This window comes from Schistocerca cancellata, chromosome 2 (genome assembly GCF_023864275.1).
Source record: "Schistocerca cancellata isolate TAMUIC-IGC-003103 chromosome 2, iqSchCanc2.1, whole genome shotgun sequence".
In the NCBI taxonomy this organism is placed as follows: Eukaryota; Metazoa; Arthropoda; class Insecta; order Orthoptera; family Acrididae; genus Schistocerca; species Schistocerca cancellata.
The window spans coordinates 462,631,463-462,653,242 of record NC_064627.1 but is presented as its reverse complement, the minus strand read 5'-3'; the positions used below and the strand labels follow the sequence as shown (position 1 = coordinate 462,653,242).

The 21,780-nt window shown below is 37.0% G+C and overlaps 1 protein-coding gene across 5 annotated transcripts in view; it reads left to right on the top strand.

Annotated features, from left to right (window-relative positions):
• The window catches only part of LOC126161968 (myoneurin-like), a 76,205-nt gene extending 58,268 nt beyond the window's left edge, over positions 1-17,937 (top strand). For all 5 annotated transcript variants that reach the window (XM_049918154.1, XM_049918157.1, XM_049918155.1 and 2 more), the window contains one exon: positions 16,995-17,937. In XM_049918154.1, coding sequence (XP_049774111.1) covers positions 16,995-17,243 — 249 coding nt within the window. In that variant the 3' untranslated portion in view covers positions 17,244-17,937. The remainder of the gene's footprint in view (positions 1-16,994) is intronic.
• The last annotated feature ends 3,843 nt before the right edge of the window (positions 17,938-21,780 follow it).

The following is a 21,780-nucleotide window of genomic DNA, read 5'->3' as shown; positions in this document are numbered from 1 at the left end:
ACGTTAGTACACAATTTTAAATACTGTTACGTAACAGAAAGATTGATTCAGTGACATAAATAATTTAAGCACATGATACAGTACAGTAAATAATTTAAATACAATGCATTAATAGACTAGTACAACCTAATATGTAATACAATAGATAACAAAAGAAGTTTGAGATACATAATATGAGAAAGGAAACAATTTAAATTTATGTCAACAGATATTCATTTACCAAAGGAAATTGCTTAAATTTATGTTAACAGGTATTCATTTATCATATAATAGCACCTGTCTTGTAAATCTATTTTCAAGGCCACTTTGAATTTTTATGTTCTTTTATTTTCTTGATGTTGTGAGGAAGTTTATGGTAAAGGTTTTTGCCAGTTTGCAGTGGTCCATTTTGCCTGAGAGTTGTGCTTGCATGTTTGCTGTGGAAGTCTGATTTTTGCCTGATACTATGTGTGTGGACTGCTTGATTTGTACATACTAAGTGGTTTTTAGTTTCTGAAATTTTCCTTATGTATGAAATTATCTCAAGAACGTGCAGGAATAGTAGTGTTAGTATCTGGAGTGCTTTAAAAAGGGATTTGCAAAAATTTATGGATGTGGCAGTTTCAATTGTCCTCATAATCCTCTTCTGTGCTATGAAACAGCTTTTGCTTATTGGCGAATTTCCCCCAATAATCATCCCATATCGCAGTAGTGATACTGCCTGGGCATAATACACATTTTGTAGTGTTTCTTTTGTGTACACCTAGCTAGTATTTTTTTATGCTATAGGATATTGTGCCCCCCCCCATGAACCATGGACCTTGCTGTTGGTGGGGAGGCTTGCGTGCCTCAGCGATACAGATAGCCATACCGTAGGTGCAACCACAACGGAGGGGTATCTGTTGAGAGGCCAGACAAACTTGTAGTTCCTGAAGAGGGGCAGCAGCCTTTTCAGTAGTTGCAGGGGCAATAGTCTGGATGATTGACTGATCTGGCCTTGTAACATAACCAAAACGGCCTTGCTGTGCTGGTACTCCGAATGGCTGGAAGCAAGGGGAAACTACGGCCGTAATTTTTCCCGAGGGCATGCAGCTTTACTGTATGGTTAAATGATGATGGCATCCTCTTGGGTAAAATATTCCGGAGGAAAAACAGTCCCCCATTCTGATCTCCGGGCGGGGACTACTCAGGAGGATGTCGTTATCAGGAGAAAGAAAACTGGCGTTCTACAGATTGGAGTGTGGAATGTCAGATCCCTTAATCGGACAGGTAGGTTAGAAAATTTAAAAAGGGAAATGGATAGGTTAAAGTTAGATATAGTGGGAATTAGTGAAGTTCAGTGGCAGGAGGAACAAGACTTTTGGTCAGGCGAATACGGGGTTATAAATACAAATTCAAATAGGGGTAATGCAGGAGTAGGTTTAAAAATGAATAAAAAAATGAGAGTGCGGGTAAGCTACTACAAACAGCATAGTGAATGCATTATTGTGGCCAAGATAGACACGAAGCCCACGCCTACTTCAGTAGTAAAAGTTTATATGCCAACTAGCTCTGCAGATGACGAAGAAATTGAAGAAATGTATGATGAAATAAAAGAAATTATTCAGATAGTGAAGGGAGACGAAAATTTAATAGTCATGGGTGACTGGAATTTGGTAGTAGGATAAGGGAGAGAAGGAAACATAGTAGGTGAATATTGATTGGGGGGAAGAAATGAAAGAGGAAGCCGCCTGGTAGAATTTTGCACAGAGCACAACTTAATCATAGCTAACACTTGGTTCAAGAATCATAAAAGAAGGTTGTATACCTGGAAGAACCCTGGAGATACTAAAAGGTATGAGATAGATTATATAATCGTAAGACAGGCATTTAGGAACCAGGTTTTAAATTGTAAGACATTTTCAGGGGCAGATGTGGACTCTGACCACAATCTAGTGGTTATGAACTGTAGATTAAAACTGAAGAAACTGCAAAAAGGTGGGAATTTAAGGAGATGGGACCTGGATAAACTGAAAGAACCAGAGGTTGTACAGAGTTTCAAGGAGGGCATAAGGGAACAATTAACAGGAATGGGGGAAAGAAATACATTAGAAGAAGAATGGGTAGCTTTGAGGGATGAAGTAGTGAAGGCAGCAGAGGATAAAGTAGGTAAAAAGATGAGGGCTGCTAGAAATCCTTGGGTAACAGAAGAAATATTGAATTTAATTGATGAAAGGAGAAAATATAAAAATGCAGTAAATGAAGCAGGCAAAAAGGAATACAAACGTCTCAAAAATGAGATCGACAGGAAGTGCAAAATGGCTAAGCAGGGATGGCCAGAGGACAAATGTAAGAATGTAGATGCTTATCTCACTAGGGGTAAGATAGATACAGCCTACAGGAAAATTAAAGAGACCTTTGGAGAAAAGAGAACCACTTGCATGAATATCAAGAGCTCAGTAGGAAACCCAGTTCTAACCAAAGAAGGGAAAGCAGAAAGGTGGAAGGAGTATATAGAGGGTCTATACAAGGACGATGTACTTGAGGACAATATTATGGAAATGGAAGAGAATGTAGATGAAGATGAAATGGGAGATACGATACTACGTGAAGAGTTTGACAGAGCAGTGAAAGACCTAAGTCGAAACAAGGCCCCGGGAGGAGACAGTCGTGACAAAACTCTACCATCTGGTGAGCAAGATGTATGAGACAGGCGAAATACCCTCAGACTTCAAGAAGAATGTAATAATTCCTATCCCAAAGAAAGCAGGTGTTGACAGATGTGAAAATTACCAAACTATCAGTTTAATAAGTCACAGCTACAAAATACTAACACGAATTCTTTACAAACGAATGGAAAAACTGGTAGAAGCTGACTTCGGGGAAGATCAGTTTGGATTCCGTAGAAATATTGGAACACTTGCGGCAATACTGACCTTACGACTTATCTTAGAAGAAAGATTAAGAAAAGGCAAACCTACATTTCTAGCATTTGTGGACTTAGAGAAAGCTTTTGACAATGTTGACTGAAATACTCTCTTTCAAATTCTAAAAGTGGCAAGGGTAAAATACGGGGAGCGAAAGGCTATTTACAATTTGTACAGAAACCAGATGGCAGTTATAAGAGTTGAGAGACATGAAAGGGAAGCAGTGGTTGGGAAGGGAGTGAGACAGGGTTGTAGCCTTTCCCCAATGTTATTCAATCTATATATTGAGCAAGCAGTAAAGGAAACAAAAGAAAAATTCGGAGTAGGTATTAAAATCCATGGAGAAGAAATAAAAACTTTGAGGTTCACCGATGACATTGTAATTCTGTCAGAGACAGCAAAGGACTTGGAAGAGCAGTTGAACGGAATGGACAGTGTCTTGAAAAGAGGATATAAGATGAACATCAACAAAAGCAAAACGAGGATCATGGAATGTAGTCGGATTAAGTCGGGTGATGCTGAGGGAATTAGATTAGGAAATGAGACACTTAAAGTAGTAAAGGAGTTTTGCTATTTGGGGAACAAAATAACTGATGATGGTCGAAGTAGAGAGGGTATAAAATGTAGACTGGCAATGGCAAGGAAAGCGTTTCTGAAGAAGAGAAATTTGTTAATGTCGAGTATAGATTTAAGTGTCAGGAAGTCGTTTCTGAAAGTATTTGTATGGAGTGTAGCCATGTATGGAAGTGGAACATGGACGATAAATAGTTTGGACAAGAAGAGAATAGAAGCTTTTGAAATGTGGTGCTACAGAAGGATGCTGAAGATTAGATGGGTAGATCACGTAACTAATGAGGAGGTAATGAATAGGATTGGGGAGAAGAAAAATTTTTGGCGCAACTTGACTAGAAGAAGGGATCGGTTGGTAGGACATGTTCTGAGGCACCAATTTAGTACTGGAGGGCAGCGTGGAGGGTAAAAATCATAGAGGGAGACCAAGAGATGAATACACTAAGCAGATTCAGAAGGATGTAGGTTGCAGTAGTTACTGGGAGATGAAGAAACTAGCGCAGGATAGAGTAGCATGGAGAGCTGCATCAAACCAGTCTCAGGACTGAAGACCACAACAACAACAGTTATTGTGCTAAGCTTCTTGCTGATGTATTTGATGTATGTGTCCCACTTCATATTGTTCTGAGCCCATAATTCCAGAATTTTGTTGAGTTTACTGTTTCTAAGTTTTTATGAAATAGATTTATGGTGGGGCTTAATGGATGTTTATTGTGTGTGGTATGAAGGTGCAGTGCAACAATTTTCTCCGTGTTATTAATAAGATTATTTGTAATGGACCATCTTGTTATGTGTGTGGTGCAATATTGTACATAATATTGTAGTTCTGCAGCACTTTTGCCTTTTACCAATACATTTGCATCATCTGCAAATTTTATATATTTTCTGGAATAGCTGGATGATTCTGTGCCATTGATAAATATTAAGAACAGCACTAGGCCCAAGATAGAACCTGGGGCACACCATACTTAATTTTTTTCCTTTAGATTGTTAGGTGTACATAATGGTTTCATCCTGATACATGATTTCAACTATCTGCTCTCTGCTTTTCAGGTATGATGTCACGCACTCATGTGCCAGGCCTCTCATTCCTACATACTCCAATTTTTCAAGTAATAAGCTGTGGTTTATCACATTAAAAGCTATTGTGAGGCCCAAAAATATTGCTGCTTTGTGTTCTTTCTGTTCTACTGCATCATGGCTTCATTAACAAAGTGGAAAATGGCAGTTTCTGTTGATTTGAGGCTTTTTGAACCCATGTTGGGTATTTGATACAAAATTATTTTTTTCTATGATTGAAATCAGTCTTTTGTAAAAAAGTTCTTCCAGTAATTTAGAAAAACCAGACAGCCAGAATATTGGTGTGTAGTTTTTTTCATTTGTCATGTCTCCCTTCTTGAAAAGAGCTCTTACCTGGCCATTTTTAGTTTTTCTGGGAAAATACCACTACACAATAAAGAGTTGCAAAGATGAGTTATGGGCTTAGTCAGCACTGTTGCACATTCTCTTATATGTAAAAGAATGTGCAATGTAATAAGGAACATGGTCTGTACCTGAAGAAAATTTTGATTTTAATTCAGTTTTAAAATTCATTATTTCGTTTTCATCTGTTGCATACAAAAAGATTGCTTTTTAATTTAAGTTAACTTTTTACCCATCTCTGTTTCCAGAAGCTGTTTTTTGCTGTTGTTCTATCAATGTGTTTGCTGCTTCTGTGAGATATACTTTAAATGCATCAGCTACTCTGTGTGGGTCAGAAATTTTGTCTCCATTTTCAAGGAGATTAATGTTACTGTGTCTTTCCTGTGTTTTGCCAGTTTCTGTCCTAACAGTGGCCCATTGCTTTCATTTTATTCGTAGCTTTTTCCATGCAGACATAATTTGTTAGCTTTTGTGACTTTCTGGTAACTTTATTTAGGATCTATTTGTCTCTTTTAAAATATGCATCAAATTTTGGAGTTGTTTTTGTTTGCTTGGCTATAGCAGCGAAATCTTTTTCCTTTTAGTGAAACTTTTTTGCCTGAAGTTGTACAACTACTTTTTGCATGTTTTCCCTGATTTTCTTTTTTCTGTTTGGGAAGCACAGTTCAAAGTAATGCTGGAAGGTGCTTAGGAATTTATCAGGATGGCTGGACATGGGTTTCAACCACCATCCTCCCAAATGTGAGTCCAGTGTGATAACCACTGCACCACTTCGCTCAGTGGTTACTAACGTTTTGTTAGGATGTACAGGGTGATCTATTTTCACTTATATTATCTGTGCAATGTGATCTCCAAAATCTGTGGTGAAACATTTTGCATTACATTTTGTAAGAATACCAGTAAATATTTGGTCTATTGTTGTGGCTGAAGTGTTTGTTATATATGTTGCTGTTTCCATTGTAGATTTCAAGTTAAATGTTAAGAGGTGGTTCAATATGTCAGTTTGTTGTTTTGATTCTACAGAAAAATCAATATTAAAATCACCACTAATAATCAGACCTCTGTTCTTTTTTCATAATTTATGAAAGAGCTATTCTAAATTTTGTAGTAAAGAGTTCATGTCACTATCGGAGCCCCTGTACAAACAGATTATGGCCATATTTTCATTTAACAGTTCAATACCTGATATTTCCATATCTCTTTCTCTGGGAATATCTTCCGGGAACTGAATGGGCACAAATTTGATATCACTTATAATGTAGACACAATTGCCACCACAACCTTTTGCTTTCCTGCAGAAAAAACTACCTAGTGTGATGTCTGGAAGATATACTATTTTCAGTGTGTCTTTCTGCAGCCAGTGTTCAGTTATACACAGGACTGAAACATCTTTAAGTTCATTCTCTCGTAGTACTTGAAATTCATCAAGTTTATTTGTTAGGGACTGCACATTTTGGTGAAACACTACAAGGTCACTACAAGGTCCTGAAATTTGGGGCCTCCATTTTATGAATCTTGGATGAATGTGGTGCTGAGTTGGCATCCTCCTTCTTCTGATGGGCACTAAAGCTCTCATACTTCATACAGGCTGTCTTCAATCTTCCACTGGGTTGCCAAGCAATGGGAGGTTCTTGTGTACAAATGATGGCATCTCTTTCTTCTTTTCTGGGAGTGAATGTCTGGAGGATTGTGGTTTCTTCTTCCTTGAGTCTGATCTTTTTAGCTGAGTGTTTTTCCGTAAAAAACACACACATTTTGTTTAGGTGTCCCTGTGTCTTCCTCCAATAGTTGATGCTGACGTTGGGGATATTTTCATTTCTTCTTCAGCAGCTAATTCTAATGTTAGTGCCGGTTTCATATCTTGTTTAGGTTTTATACAGGGTGTTACAAAAAGGTACGGCCAAACTTTCAGGAAACATTCCTCACACACAAAGAAAGAAAATATGTTATGTGGACATGTGTCCGGAAATGCTTACTTTCCATGTTAGAGCTCATTTTATTACTTCTCTTCAAATCACATTAATCATGGAATGGAAACACACAGCAACAGAACATACCAGCATGACTTCAAAAACTTTGTTACAGGAAATGTTCAAAATGTCCTCCATTAGCGAGGATACATGCATCCACCCTCTGTCGCATGGAATCCCTGATGCGCTGATGCAGCCCTGGAGAATGGCATATTGTATTACAGCTGTCCACAATACGAGCACGAATAATCTCTACATTTGGTACCGGGGTTGCGTAGACAAGAGCTTTGAAATGCCCCCATAAATGAAAGTCAGGAGGGTTGAGGTCAGGAGAACGTGGAGGGCATGGAATTGGTCCGCCTCTACCAATCCATCGGTCACCGAATCTATTGTTGAAAAGCATACGAACAGTTGGACTGAAACATGCAGGAGCTCCATCGTGCATGAACCACATGTTGTGTCGTACTTGTAAAGGCACATGTTCTAGCAGCACAGGTAGAGTATCCCGTATGAAATCATGATAACGTGCTCCATTGAGCGTAGGTGGAGGAACATAGGGCCCAATCAAGACATCACCAACAATGCCTGCCCAAACGTTCCCAGAAAATCTATGTTGATGACGTGATTGCACAATTGCGTGTGGATTCTCGTCAGCCCACACATGTTGATTTTGAAAATTTACAATTTGATCACGTTGGAGTACATACTGAAGAAACTAAAATGAGCTCTAACATGGAAATTAAGCTTTTCCGGACACATGTCCACATAACATCTTTTCTTTATTTGTGTGTGAGGAATTTTTCGTGAAGGTTTGGCCATACCTTTTTGTAACACCCTGTATATGCAGATTTCATTTGATTTATTGCACTTGGTTGTTGAAGTTAATCTTCTTCTGTGATTGGTTTTATCTGTGGTGGCTGGCTATAATTAGACTTTGTTTCAGATTGGATATGTCTACACAGCTTTTCTTTTCCCTTCATCACCACACACAAACCGTGTTTTACATAATCACTTCATCTCAGGAATGTGTTCACATTTACAGTGTTGGCATGACTGTGCTTTAGAGTCAAATTTAGCAAACAATTGTTGATTTGATATAGTTTGTTGTTACAGTGTAACTCATCAAATTTCTATGGAATTGTACAGAGTATGACTTTAATATGTTTTGTTTTTTGTAATAGATCAGCAACACTCTCTGTGAAGTCTTGAATCTTGTTTTTGATATCATTTGCTCCACCCATGATGATCAAATAGTCATCTTTTGTGAAATTTGTGATCTTGCCTTTCACATTGTTCATGATTTCTCTAAATGGTGCATTTGATTTTTTCAATGAAAACGTATGAGAGTTGGACTGTATTTTTTTGTTTAAGTCTCTCACAATGCTGCCTACAACTGTCTGCTAACAGAAGAATTTTCTGTTTAATACCTCCATTTATCTTTTCCAATTTGTTTTTTGTACTTGTACTGCCCTCACCAGCTGAGCTTTGTTGACGTTTCGAATTTTTATCAAATAGTCAAATTCTACAAACTGTAGATTTTCACTGGAGTGTTTACAGTTTTTGATTGCTATTTCGTTCCTCATTTTGTGTGTAACTTTGCACTGTTCACTGTGTTCATTTTTGTGGATAACAATTTCAAGTACACTAACTTTAGATTCCAGCATTTTGAGTTTCTTGAAAAGGCCACAGTTTTCTTGTTTAGGCATCCCTATAATTTTGTTTTTTCTTCAAATCTCATGCTGTAATTCCACAATGTTGTGTGATACATTTCTATTACTGATACAAGCCTGCTTTGTTTCCAATATTGTAGCAATTGGACTTATGTTTTTTAGTTTAAGTACACATGCATTGCAAGCACTTACACCTTTTTGACACAACTTTTTGCACTTTACACACAAGATACTCGCATTTACACAGTCATTTTGAACACAATTTACTGACCATATTTTACTCATCATTGTTTGCCATATCAGCATACTAGAAACTGTATATAACAGGTTACAAAAAGAGACTATTTAGATGATGTATTTTAATACCCATTGACTATATATGGTCTAGCTGAATATGATTGGCAATAATGTGCAAAACTGGTTCAGCAAAAAAGTTTGAGTAAATAAAAGAAAATAAATACATGCAGCTTAGGTTGACATTAAAATGTTAAAAATAACCTTTATCACATACACGTAAAAGCTGCACTGGATCCGAGCTTCAAAGTTCTTCATCATTCATATATACTTAGCAATTGATGAAATGATATAAGTTTTTAAATGAATATCCACATTTTGTGTATTGTGTGTTGTACACAGGCTTGAGAAATTTGTTGACACTGGCAACACAACTGAACTTTGAGTTTATGTCAACAAAGTAAAGTAAGATGAAAGTCTCGGACAAGAATGTGGGACTTATTGTTATAATACTGAGCCAAAGTGTAATTATGATAATGACCACTATGTCAAAAAAGGCGTTAGTTATGCCCAAGTTTTAGTGACTTTTGAGGTATCTGTACCTCATAAAATCTGGCCCAAAATCAATCGATAAGTCTAGAATGTTGTCTTAAACTAAAATTTATCATTTCACACCACAATGAATATGAAGGGAAATAAGATGCCTGAAAAGACAAGTGCGAAAGTTCATGACTATACTGAGAGGTTGATGAGATTGGCTTCTCCCTAGGGTAGAGGCACAGAGAGGGTACAAAACTGACTGAAAAAAAAGGTTTAAAAGTTAGACTGCTGTTGACTCTGATATATTACTTATGAAAATGAAATAATTAAATGTCAAAAGTAATGCAATACTACCTTAAAAGAAATAGCAATCATCTGTAGATTAGGGAAGTTATCATGGAAATGTATCCAATCTGGCATTCTGTCCTTGATCTGTACTCTTTTCTCTCTGTGTATAAATGAAATTTTGTCTGTGTTGTAAATAATTTAGGAGTAAAGGTAACAACTCACTGAATAGTAGAGGCATGGAGTCTTTGACAGGCATGCAAGGCATCAGAGAAGATTGAGAGCTTCACTAACTTTTGGACGATTTCTTTTTTGAGCTACAGTACCATACGCACACATACACATGAGCATGTGTGCGTGCATACACAAATCCATCCATGCACACCCACCCACACACACCCACACCTACACGCACACCCACACTCACAATCACACACCCACCCATTCTCCCACCCAATCACACTCGCCCACCCACACATCTAGCCCCCCTCCTGCCCCCCCCCCTCCCTTTACACACACACACACACACACACACACACACACACACACACAGAGAGAGAGAGAGAGAGAGAGAGAGAGAGAGAGAGAGAGATGCATATACATTATGTCAGCCAAATACACAATGCTAGGATGGCAGTTTGGCAGGTAACCAAGTGTAAGGAGTGAAGAGTGGTACGAAATTGGATGGAAGGTCAGGGAAGTTGAGGAAAGTTGGCTGACAGTTTGGATGGAGGCAGCAGATGTATGTGATAGGAAAGCAGGAGGTAGAGGTAGCAATTGCTCGAAATAGAAGTGTGACACAAGGGCACTTTAACCACTAAAAACATGCAGTGCATGATGATGATGATAATTTCAAGAATTTTATTCACCATAGATCATTTTACAATGATATTGGCTTCGTCATACAAGATGTACTAGTACATACAGAATAACAAAATAAACTTCTGTCAATACATTATAAATACATTTGAAGCATGGCAATGTACCAAATTACAAAGGATAGCTTTTAAAAGCTAACACAACAAGCTATCTTATAATCTAATATAATATGGTATTTTATTGTTTATAGTATAAACTTTGTAATTACACACGATTAACCACAGCACAAAATAATATGTTTAACTACAGACAACTTTTAAATGCTTATATTCTCCTCAGGCATCTCAAAGAATTCTTTAATGTCATAGAATGGATGATCTGACAGCCAGCTGTACCACTTAATTTTAAAAGAATTTGTATCCATAGACTGAACATGAATTGGCAGTTTATTGAACATTTTGAGTGGGTTAACTATGTGGGAATTTCCTGTGCTCGCTAATCTGTAGCGCAGTATGTCTAAATTACCGTTCGCCCTGGTGTTGTGTTCGTGTATTTCCTTTCTGGCAACAAATTCTGAAATATTATTTTTAATATAGAGTACAGACACATAGATGTATAAATTTATAATTGTAAGTATTCTGAGTCTGGAGAAAAGAGGACGACGGTGCTCCCTATGACCTCTTTTACATATTATATGTATGACTTTTTTTTGTAATTTCAATACGTTTTTGATGTGAGGGGAGTGCCCCCATATAATAAGACCATATGAAATATGTGACTGGAATAGCCCAAAGTATGTCACCCTGAGGTACTCCAAGCTCACTACCTCCCTTAGTTTCAAGAGAAGGTACGCCACCTGAGATATTTTTTCGCATACATGATTGACACGTTCCTCCCAATATAGTTTTGAGTCAATGTGAATACCTAAGAGTTTTACCGACTTATTGCCTACTTCATTTGATGTTCCCATTAAAAGTTGTTGTGTTTTGTCAGGGTTGCAAACCAGTCCAGGGCCTTATCTAATGTTTCTTTTGTTAGGTTATTCAGATCTGAAATGTTCTGATGTGTGGTAAGTAGTGTTGTATCGTCAGCATAACACACAACAGGGTGAGCTATATTTTTAGGTAAATCATTAATAGCGACAATGAAGAAGAAGGGTCCAAGGATAGACCCTTGTGGTACACCTGTGCTGATTTCCATGATGGATGAATTTAAATTTCTGACTGAAACGAATTGTTTTCGGTTACTTAAATAAGAATTTATCACAGATAAAGTGCTCCCTCTCACCCCATAAAACTCTAGTTTCCCCAGTAGTATGTCAACAGGAATGCACTCGAAAGCTTTGCTTAGGTCTCATAATACCAGTGATGCCATGTTATTATTTTCAAAAGCTGTTAAGGTTTGGTCAATGATTTCCAAGATGGCCCCTGTTGTGTTCTTCCCCTTTTGAAAGCCAAACTGATTGTTACATAGGATATTGTGTTTTTCAAAGAAGTTGCTTATTTGTGTGTGTATCAGCGCCTCAAATACCTATGAGAATATTGGAACAGTGGAGACTGGTCTGTAGCTTTCCTTTTTTAAAAACTGGGACAACTTTTGATACCTTGAGTGCATCCGGAAAAACTCCAAATTCTACACATTTATTAAAAATATAAGTTAATGGTTTGGCGATTGAGTGTATTGTTTTTTTAATTATGCTATTTGATAACCAATAACAGTCCATACTTTTAGAACCTGAAAATTTGGATACAGCTTTTATAACATCAGCAGGTGTGACAGCCCTCCATTGAAATGCCAGGTTAACAGGCAGTGGTGTTCCAACAAGGTTCATTGCAGATGAATTTGTTGCTTTGATACTGTTACTAATTTCTTTAACTGAGTTTAAAAAGTACTCGTTTAATTCTTCAGGATCAAGCAGAGCTGTTTCTGTGCGTTTCGGTGTATTCTCTTGTTTTATTATTTGCCAGGCTGCCTTGCATTTATTGGGAGCTCTTTCTATATAGTTCTCCACTGCTTGCTTTTTTGCCAGAAGAAGTTTAGCTTTATAGTATTTTTTGCATTTCAGATATGACCTATGAATGTTCACACTCTGTTCTGCCCCTTGGTCAGAGGCTTGTTTATGCATCTGGTACAGCATATGCATGTTTCCTCTAATTTCTACTAGCTCTTGTGTGAACCAGTTCAGACTTTTCTTTTTCATTTCATTTGGATATCTAATTTTTTTTACTGGTGAGCAAGAATACCATAAATCTGTGTACTTTTTAAAGAAGTTACCAAAGCTAATTTCAGCTTCCCTTTTTCCAGATATATAAAGATATTCCAGATATATAAAGTCCCAATCTGCACTTCCTAATCTATCAACAAACATATTTATGTACTCTTCCTTCTATCTTTGTACCACTACTACTTTAGATTCTTCAGTTTTAACTGGCTGCCTCTTACAGAGGGTAAGGAGTAGTGGCTCATGATCTGCAAGTCCACTTCCTGCAAGTCTAACTGTAAAATCCTCCCTATGGAAATTCACAATAATATTGTTTATACAGACATTCTTACGTGTGGCACAGTTATTTGTACAATAGAGGTCTAATGATCTTAGCATATTCAAAAATGTCCTAGCAACTGGTCTCTGTGTGTTTACCATTTCTATGTTGAAATCACCACATATAGCAATTCTCGTTTTACTCTTCAATATTTTTTTAATTATTAATTAACATTTTTCAATAAACAAATTTACATCACCATCTGGCGACCTATATAGACTAACTACCACTATATTTTCATTCATTAGTTTTACACAACTAAACTCCCCATCTAGCTCTGAGGAGTATGTAGATACATCAATTCTGGAAAACATTATTCCTTCTTTGACAAAAATTCCTGCCATTCTTTCTCTGTTTTCTACATATCATGTCTCCCACGACATACCCTTGGGGAATGAACATATTTACTTGTTCTTGTGTTAACCAGTGCTCAGATACACATATAACATCTACATGCTCAGTGTTACATAAATGTTCTAATTCTAAAATTTTATTTCTAATACAATGTATGTTAACTTGTAGAAAAGTAAGTAGTTTGTCTCTGTCTGTATTCCTCTGAGAGCAGTTTGACTTTATATTTGAAGTTGTAGGTTCCGTTAATGTCTTTCATCTTGATGCACTGTGATCATGTGTGTTATGATAGTCACATACCTGTTCATCCACTTGATGACTCACTTTGTTAACGGCTTTCGTCTGTGAAACCACTCCTGATCCCACCAAAAATCCTGGTCCCTCGGTTGTGGTTTCTTTTTTCGGGTTGACTGCCGTACTCCATGTGTTGGTATTCTCATCCCTTGAGCTTGACTTGCTGTTCTTCTTTTTGCAAGTAGGTCTCTCTTCTTATATGGTGCCTTCTTTCCTGCCACCTTATTTGCTGCTTCTTCAAACTTTTGCACTGTCCTCTTGGGTAAATTTATTGCTTGAGTAATTGTCCTCTCCCCACAAACAGAGTTCACTTTTAAGGATTCTGTTGTTATTTGTGATGGAGTTGTGTCAATAACAATTCTCACTGATTCTTTATCTGAGACTTCAGTATCCTTCCATTTAAGTTCTATTGCTGTTTTGTACACTTTCCTGTTTGTTTCCACTGATTCATAAATCCTTGTGGCAATTAGTTCTTTACCAGTTGCATTAAGGTGTTGTCCATGTGCTGTATAAAGCTCCTTGTTACTAGGAGTATCAATAAAGCAAGTGTTATGGAAGCCTTTCACTGTTTTTTTTAGTTTTCTGTTTGCAGATTGAATTTCTTGGTTTACACAAGACCATTCAGGCAGGTCATGTGTATGTGGTACACCAACTACAATCACTTTTGTATTTGTATTTTGTAATGCTGACAAGGCTTTATGTAGTGAACGAATTGCCAACTTGGTTTCATTCTTTGCTACATTGTTAGCCCCTGTCCAGATAACTGCAAAATCTTCACTTGTCAACTTATGGAGGTCATTACATTTTTTTTTTAGTATTACACTAGTGGGGGCACCTGGTATCATCTTCCCTTCAACATCATATTTATTTGAAGCTAAGTTTAAAATGTTTCTTGCACAGTCTCTGCCATGGCTATCTGAGGCAATGAATATTTTGGGTCTCCTATTCACTGACTGACTCTCAGGAGCAAAGGTTTGCATTTTCATTGCTGGACCCATAGATTGATTTCCTTTTTGAACTGCATTCTGTGTTGTGGTATGCACACTGTGTTGTGAATCGTGATTTATGTTGGGTGCATCAAATCTGTAGTTTTTGCACATTTATATCTTGCCTGATTCTCGCTTCTGTAGTTCGTTTGTTAGCAGACATATAATTGTTTTCGAATACTTAAGTTCCTTTCTTACTATTCGGAGTTCATTCTGCAACTTTTCGCACACACACATTTTTAACGGGTCTGTTTTGATTTCGACCATATCGTCACCGTCAGTACGAAAACAATCACTGCATTTCCAGCTTTTCACTCTATTCGTTGAATTTACACACGAGTAATGGAATTTCCTGTTACACTTTACACAACACATGCCTTTTCTTGCTGTTTTGTTACAGGAACACGGTTTATTCCACGCTTCCTCACTTATTTCGTAAATAGAATTCAAATTTTCCGAACTGGTCGCGGCCATTGTGCACTAGTTAGTTTCAAAGCACAATATCAATGATGATGATGCTGTCAGCGAGTGGGTTGGGGTGAGATGACAGAACAGAGGAAGGGGACACTGAAAAGTGGGTGGCTCCACCCATACTTCTGCCCATCTCAAGTCCACTAACCATCATTACTACGTGCATTTTGACAGATGTCATCTGTTTCACACCAAAAAATCACCCCCATAAGGCCTTGCCACACCCATAGGCAACACATCTGTGATGATGAGAATTGCCTTGCTCAATATGTTGTAGGTCTCACTAAGTCCTTCACAGACAGGTACTATCCCTCAATGCTAACCTATAAACTGATTTCTCACACCACATCTTCAAGCAGCCATAATCCTCCCTCCACTTGGCAGAACCAGGTGCAAGGAAACACCCCTCCTCACCCAATACCATCCTAGGATGTAACAGGCAAACCATATACTTTGCAATATTTTTATCTAGCAATGTGCTTGGAAATGAGAGACAGCCTACTCACCATCATTCCCACCCTTTCTAATGATAGAGAGTGACTGAAGACATTGCTGAAGATGAGGAAGTTGTTGGAGCAGTTGTTGGCACTAAAGTGTTTCATAACAGTATTAACTATGGAAATAATTATATTGAAGACACATTGCCTGTTCAGTGTTCTCTTGGGATAGTGTCTTATCCCAGAGATATCTCAACATAAATGTTCCCAGCTGGTAGATATCGCTGACTCAGAGCCATATGTTTCAGATCCTTCCATGTTATGACTTTGATGAGTTAGTACTTAATTTTACCTGTTTATTTAATTATTTCTCCAAAGTGAAAGATGGGCCATGTTTTGAATTGTTTCTACCTCACTCAACAACTGTATAGTGATTCAGACATTCTTGTTCAGTTACTGTTTGGTGTCTGTCAGGAGGCACTTTGTTTTCTGAATCAATCATGAAGGGAAGTATAATCAGGTTATAGTTCCCACCAGAATATGCTGCAAAGACAGGAGAATTGTTTTTAGCATCTTTCATATGCTAGTTCTTATTGTGAAGAAACAGGCTTTCATTTCAGGGAAGCATGTTGTTCCAACTGTTCCTTGAACTTTTCAACAAACCATTCCTATCATGTAAACAGGTCATTTATAATCACAACAACATACTTTTGAACTGCATCACACGTACACTCCTTTTGTACTTCTTCATTTTTAACAGAACTCACTATTCACTACATGTTATGGAAATTATATGTAGATCACTCAAGTTTCAGTGATGAGCAATAGAATTAGCAGTGATAAATTTGAATTTTTACCCTGATTTATAGACTGATGCATTACCTCTATTTCTGACAAACTCCCTATTTCCTAAACATCAGGAATTCTTCATGTCTTCACAGAAACTTAGGAAGTTACTCCAAGTAATGGAATAGGAAAAAGACCCCAATAACTGGTACACTGGGATGTACTCCCTGCCACGTACTTCACAGTGGTTTGCCGAGTATAGATGTAGATGTAGATGAAGTAATCAGGTGACTGTGTGATACTGTGTCAAATGTCTTGGAGGAATCTAGGTAGATTAAATGGGAGCTAGATTTGAGACACATTATGAGTGTAGAAAGGCGGTGATGTAACACACAATTGATCTTCTTAGCACTTTCTGTGGTTTTTGGGAGCAGGATATTTTCTTTTTGAAAGAAATCATTGTACTTGTGTTTGAGTCCCTATTTACATCTTTTCCCTGTTCTGCCACTTGTTATACGATTTGTTTCCATATTTTCATCATTTCATATTAATTTTTCCATCAGATTTTGTGACTTAGTGTACTTTTGGTATTACCATTTATCTATGATTTGTTGTTTCTTCTTTTGCTTGTTTGTTACCTTTATTTGTGTTTAGATTGTGAAAATGACTGTAGTAACATGACTTACAGGTTTATTAGCACTTTCTGTGAAGACTGACACTGACTTATTTTTCAGGTTTCCAGTGGTGCAAATAATGCAGTAACAGAAGATGAACTGCGAGAAATAGGAAGGGGAGAGTCATCACTTCCATTTGGAGATACCAGCTATTTATCATCACTTTCATTTGGACAGCAGAAACATACTGACTCAACAGTCAGTGCAGCAGAAACTTTAGACTCAAATACAGATGAACTGTTATATTCTGTAAGACAACTTGGGGAGTGTACTATCCAGGCAGTGACTAAACAGGAAGTTAATTCTTAATGCATACTGTACTCTGAAATTTTCATATATTAAATGTGAATGTGACAGTGAATACCAAAGATGATAGTAATAGTGAAAGATGCAATTTTCTTTTCTTTTGGTCATGGTTTACTTATTTCTTTAATTTTATTTGGCCTTTGGCAGTGTATCACTATTTAGGAATGTGGTGATGGTTTGTCTTTATTTCCTTTACACTGCTTTATTGTTACTTTGTGTGTGTGTGTGTGTGTGTGTGTGTGTGTATGTGTGTGTGTGTGTGTGTGTGTGTGTGTGTGTGTGTGCTCTCTTCCCTTCTGCATGTCTCTGCTCTGTAATGCTTTTTCTATGAAGTATTGTGACAAGAGAAGGTATCAAAAACTAAAGGAAGTTAATGAAGGTTTTGCAGAAGATGTGTAATCAATACATACAGGAATGTAAACAGTTTGGCAATGAATGAAATATAGTGGTGGCTTTAAAAATGAAAAGTGATTTAGATAAGGAAAACATGGACACTCAGAGGTGCCATCAGCCTAGTTGCATTGATGGACTTTTAGAGAGGAAGTCTGCAGACCATTAGAAAGTTAACAATTTAAGTAGTAGCCTAAGTGCTGTGACTGGTGAAACAGATGCCATTATTAGTAGTTTATTTTTATTGTGTGTTTTATAAATGTTGTGTTATGATATGTTTTCACATATTAAGCAGTGTTCCCATACAGATTCAGTGATTATAACTCATACAAGGGTTGCTCCTCCCCCCCACCCCCCCTCCCCAACCCTTACAAAATGAAAAAAATAGCAACTAGTTTTTACAAGCTATATATTTTCAAATTTGCTTACAAAACAACCTTCTCCCCTTCAAAATACTCCTCTCCATTACAACTAATACATTTGTCCCAGCGATCCTTCCTCTGTCTGAAACTTTTTTTGTAGTCATCTTTAGAAATGGCTGGCAGCTCCTCTCTGTTTTTTTCTTTACTTCTTCAGTGTTATCAAATTGGTGTCCTCCCATCCCCTTTTAATGTGTGGAAATAAGAAAAGTCGCACAGGGCCAGGTAAGGCGAGTATGGTGTATATGGGGTCTTTTTTTATGAATACTGTTGCATAAGCTTCTTAAAGCTTCCAAATAAAACATTTGGTAATGATATGACCTGGGGGAACAAACTCTGAATGAACTATGCCCTTTTCATCAAAACAGCAAATTAGCATTGTTTTGATGTTTGATTTGACTTGATGACATTTTTTTGGATGGGGTGTCCATGACATCTTCCATTGGCTTTGACTGTTGCTTTGTTTCTGGGCTGTAACCATAGCACCATGACTCATTACCAGTAACGACCTTTGACAGAAAATCTTAATCAGTTTCAAGCTGTTGTTTCAAAGCATGACATGTTTCAACTCGACGTTTGTTTTGATTGCCAGTCAGAATCTAAGGAATGAACTTGGCAGCAACCTTTCTCATTCCCACATCTTCCATTAAAATGTGCTGATCTGACCTCCAAAATAGCCCACGAATCTCTGACAGTTAGTCAATTGTCTGTCAATGGTCTATGAGCACAGGCTCTTGAATTTTTTCAATATTTCTGGTGATTTGGGCAGTTGATGGACATCCAGAATGAGGTTTGGCATCAATCAACATGTTGCCATTTTTAAATTGAGCAACCACTTTTACACTTGAGTTTTCAGTAGCCTCATTATGGTAAGCTGTTTCCTACAATAAAACAGTTTCAGCAGCATTTTTACCAAGTAGAAAAAAATTTTTCACAGCTGCATGTTGTTCACTTAAACTTGCCATTATAAAAAATGAAACAAGAATGAAACAGTGCTAGCAAAAACAATCACTGCAGGTGAACAAAACAAGCCAGGTTGACAACATGGGGACACTGAACTCGCAATGAGTTACGCTATACACACCTAGTAGCAGAAATATGAGTACATATTACACAAGCTCCACTAGTCTGTTTTTTGGGTACCCCCAAGTATATCAAGAAACCCTTCTGGCCAGCACAGTCAGTTAATATTTTTCTATTATCAACCAGCATGGCCTTGTCACTTCCTTCTTATACGGGTAGCCTAACGGGCACGAGTGTAGCAGGCAGTGTGTGTGTTGGATAATACAACTGTAAAACAGTGTGTCTGAACCACTTGCCAGGAAATTGTACCTCTACAAATTGTTTTTATATCACTTGCATATTCGCATTTACATCATTTTAGCAGATGATGCTCTCTCAAAATTGTCATGTGTCAGCAGTTTTTCAAGTAGGAGTAAAATTTTGGTTCTCCAGTTCATTATTTTATTTTGTTAAGAACCATTCTTCCTTTATTCCCTTCATTGATTTCATGTTACTCAGGTTATAAGAATAGTCTCATGTATTCAGACCGAAAAGTGTCCATGAAATTTCACAGTAACTGTACAAAACGGTCTACATTGCATTTCTGATATAATCTTTGCTTCATCCAAGTACTGTGCCTCTGCATCATAATATTAAAGTAAGACCTCTGCTGCTGGCTGGGGTGGCTGAGCGGTTGTAGGTGCTACAGTCTGGAACTGCGCTACCGCTACTGTCACAGGTTCGAATCCTGCCTCGGGCATGGGTGTGTGTGATGTCTTTAGGTTAGTTAGGTTTAAGTAGTTCTAAGTTCTAGTGGACTGATGACCTCAGAAGTTAAGTCCCATAGTGCACAGAGCCATTTGAACCATTTTTAAGAACTTTGCTATGACACAAAACTATTGTGCCTTGGAAAGCTTAGGTATTATGTCTGCTAAGGCGTACTCTTTTCTTTCTTACTTGTACGGAAACTATAATTTGTTAATATGCCATAGTTAAACATAACATAAACTGCAAATTGATATATTGTAACTTTTGAGAAAAATACTGCTAATTTAGTATTGTCTTATTCATTAGTACTTCTTTATAAAAGATACTCATTTCTTTAAGGTATATAAAGGTTTGTCTTGCTTTGTTTTAATGTTGAATTTTGTAAATTGTGGATTCTAGATGAATGTTTTACACTAATAAATTAATTGAGAAAGCATTTACAATCTGATTTTAATAGCCTATCAATACTTTCCTTGAGAGACAATGGTTTTGATTGGTACTCAGATTTATAATTTTTAATTACAATTATGTACATGCACATGTAAAATTTTGCACTTCAAAAATGAAAAGACATAGCAACCTTTGACTATAATATCAGTGAGTCATTGTTGGAATCAGCCAACTCATACAAGTACTTGAGTGTAACACCTTGTAGGGATATTGGATTGTGGTTTATTAGTCTCATAACGTACATAATCTAAATCATTTGATTCAGGTACAGGAGACACTTCAAAATTTTGGTGGAGTTTTACCATATACATACAAAACCTGATTTTAACAAATGGTACCATAACAATAATGCAATATAAAATACACATACAATAAAAAATTAACAATTAATTACAACAACTGATTTTAACAAATGGTATCATAATAATAATACAATTTTGTTACACTTACAATAAAAGACTAACAATTAATTACCCCTTGCTCAAATCATCATGTCATCCTCTATGAATTCTTCTACTGAATAGTAGCATTTCTCCCACAGAATCTACTGTAGCCTTATTTTTAGACTCTCTGGCTTCATATTAAATATACTTCTGCCCATTAGCTTGTTATATATTGTCATCCCCATATACTGTGGAGTTGGTGCTTATAATTTCAAATGGTGTGTGGGTAACATAAAATTATTTTTATTTCTTGTGTTGTATGTGTGGTTAAAATGATTTTCCTCAAATAATTTTTGTCTGCTGTGTACAAAGATTATAATTTCATAAATGTATATGGAGGGAACTGTTAGGATTTGCAGGTTCCGAAATAATGGACGACAAGATTCTGTTTGCTGTGCACTACACATGTATCTTATAATTTTCTTTTGCAGTTTCAGTATTCGAGATACACTACTTGAATTTTCCCAGAAAATGATACCATACCTAATGACAGATTCAAAATAACTATGATATGCTATTTTTAGTGTACTCATGTCAGTAGAGTTTGCTAGTATTTGCATTGCAAATGCAAAGCTGCTTAGTTTATTTGATAGGAACTCAATATGTGTACTCCAGTTTAAGTTGTTGTCCACATTTAGTCCTAGGAATTTGACTGTGTTAACTTCTTCCATAAGATGATTGTGATGATGTATTTTAAGATCCACACATTTCAAATGTACCATATTGGTTTTTGCAATGTTCAGTTTTAAGCCATTTAACTGGAACCACTTTTCTAGAGTACCCATTGTGCTCACAATGGAGCTCAGAATTTTTTCTGCATCATCTTCAGTTAAAACAGAAGCGTCATCCGCAAACAGAACTGATGGGGAATTTATATTTATGGGCAAGTCATTTACATATAATAGGAACAGGATTGGCCCCAAAATGGAGCCTTGAGGCACACCTTGTGATACTGTACTCCATTTAGAATAATAATTCACTGCATTTGATATGACACTTACCCTTTGCTTTCTGTTGTGCAAGTATGATGTGAGTCATTTCAGAGCTTTGTCCTTAATCCCATATTTG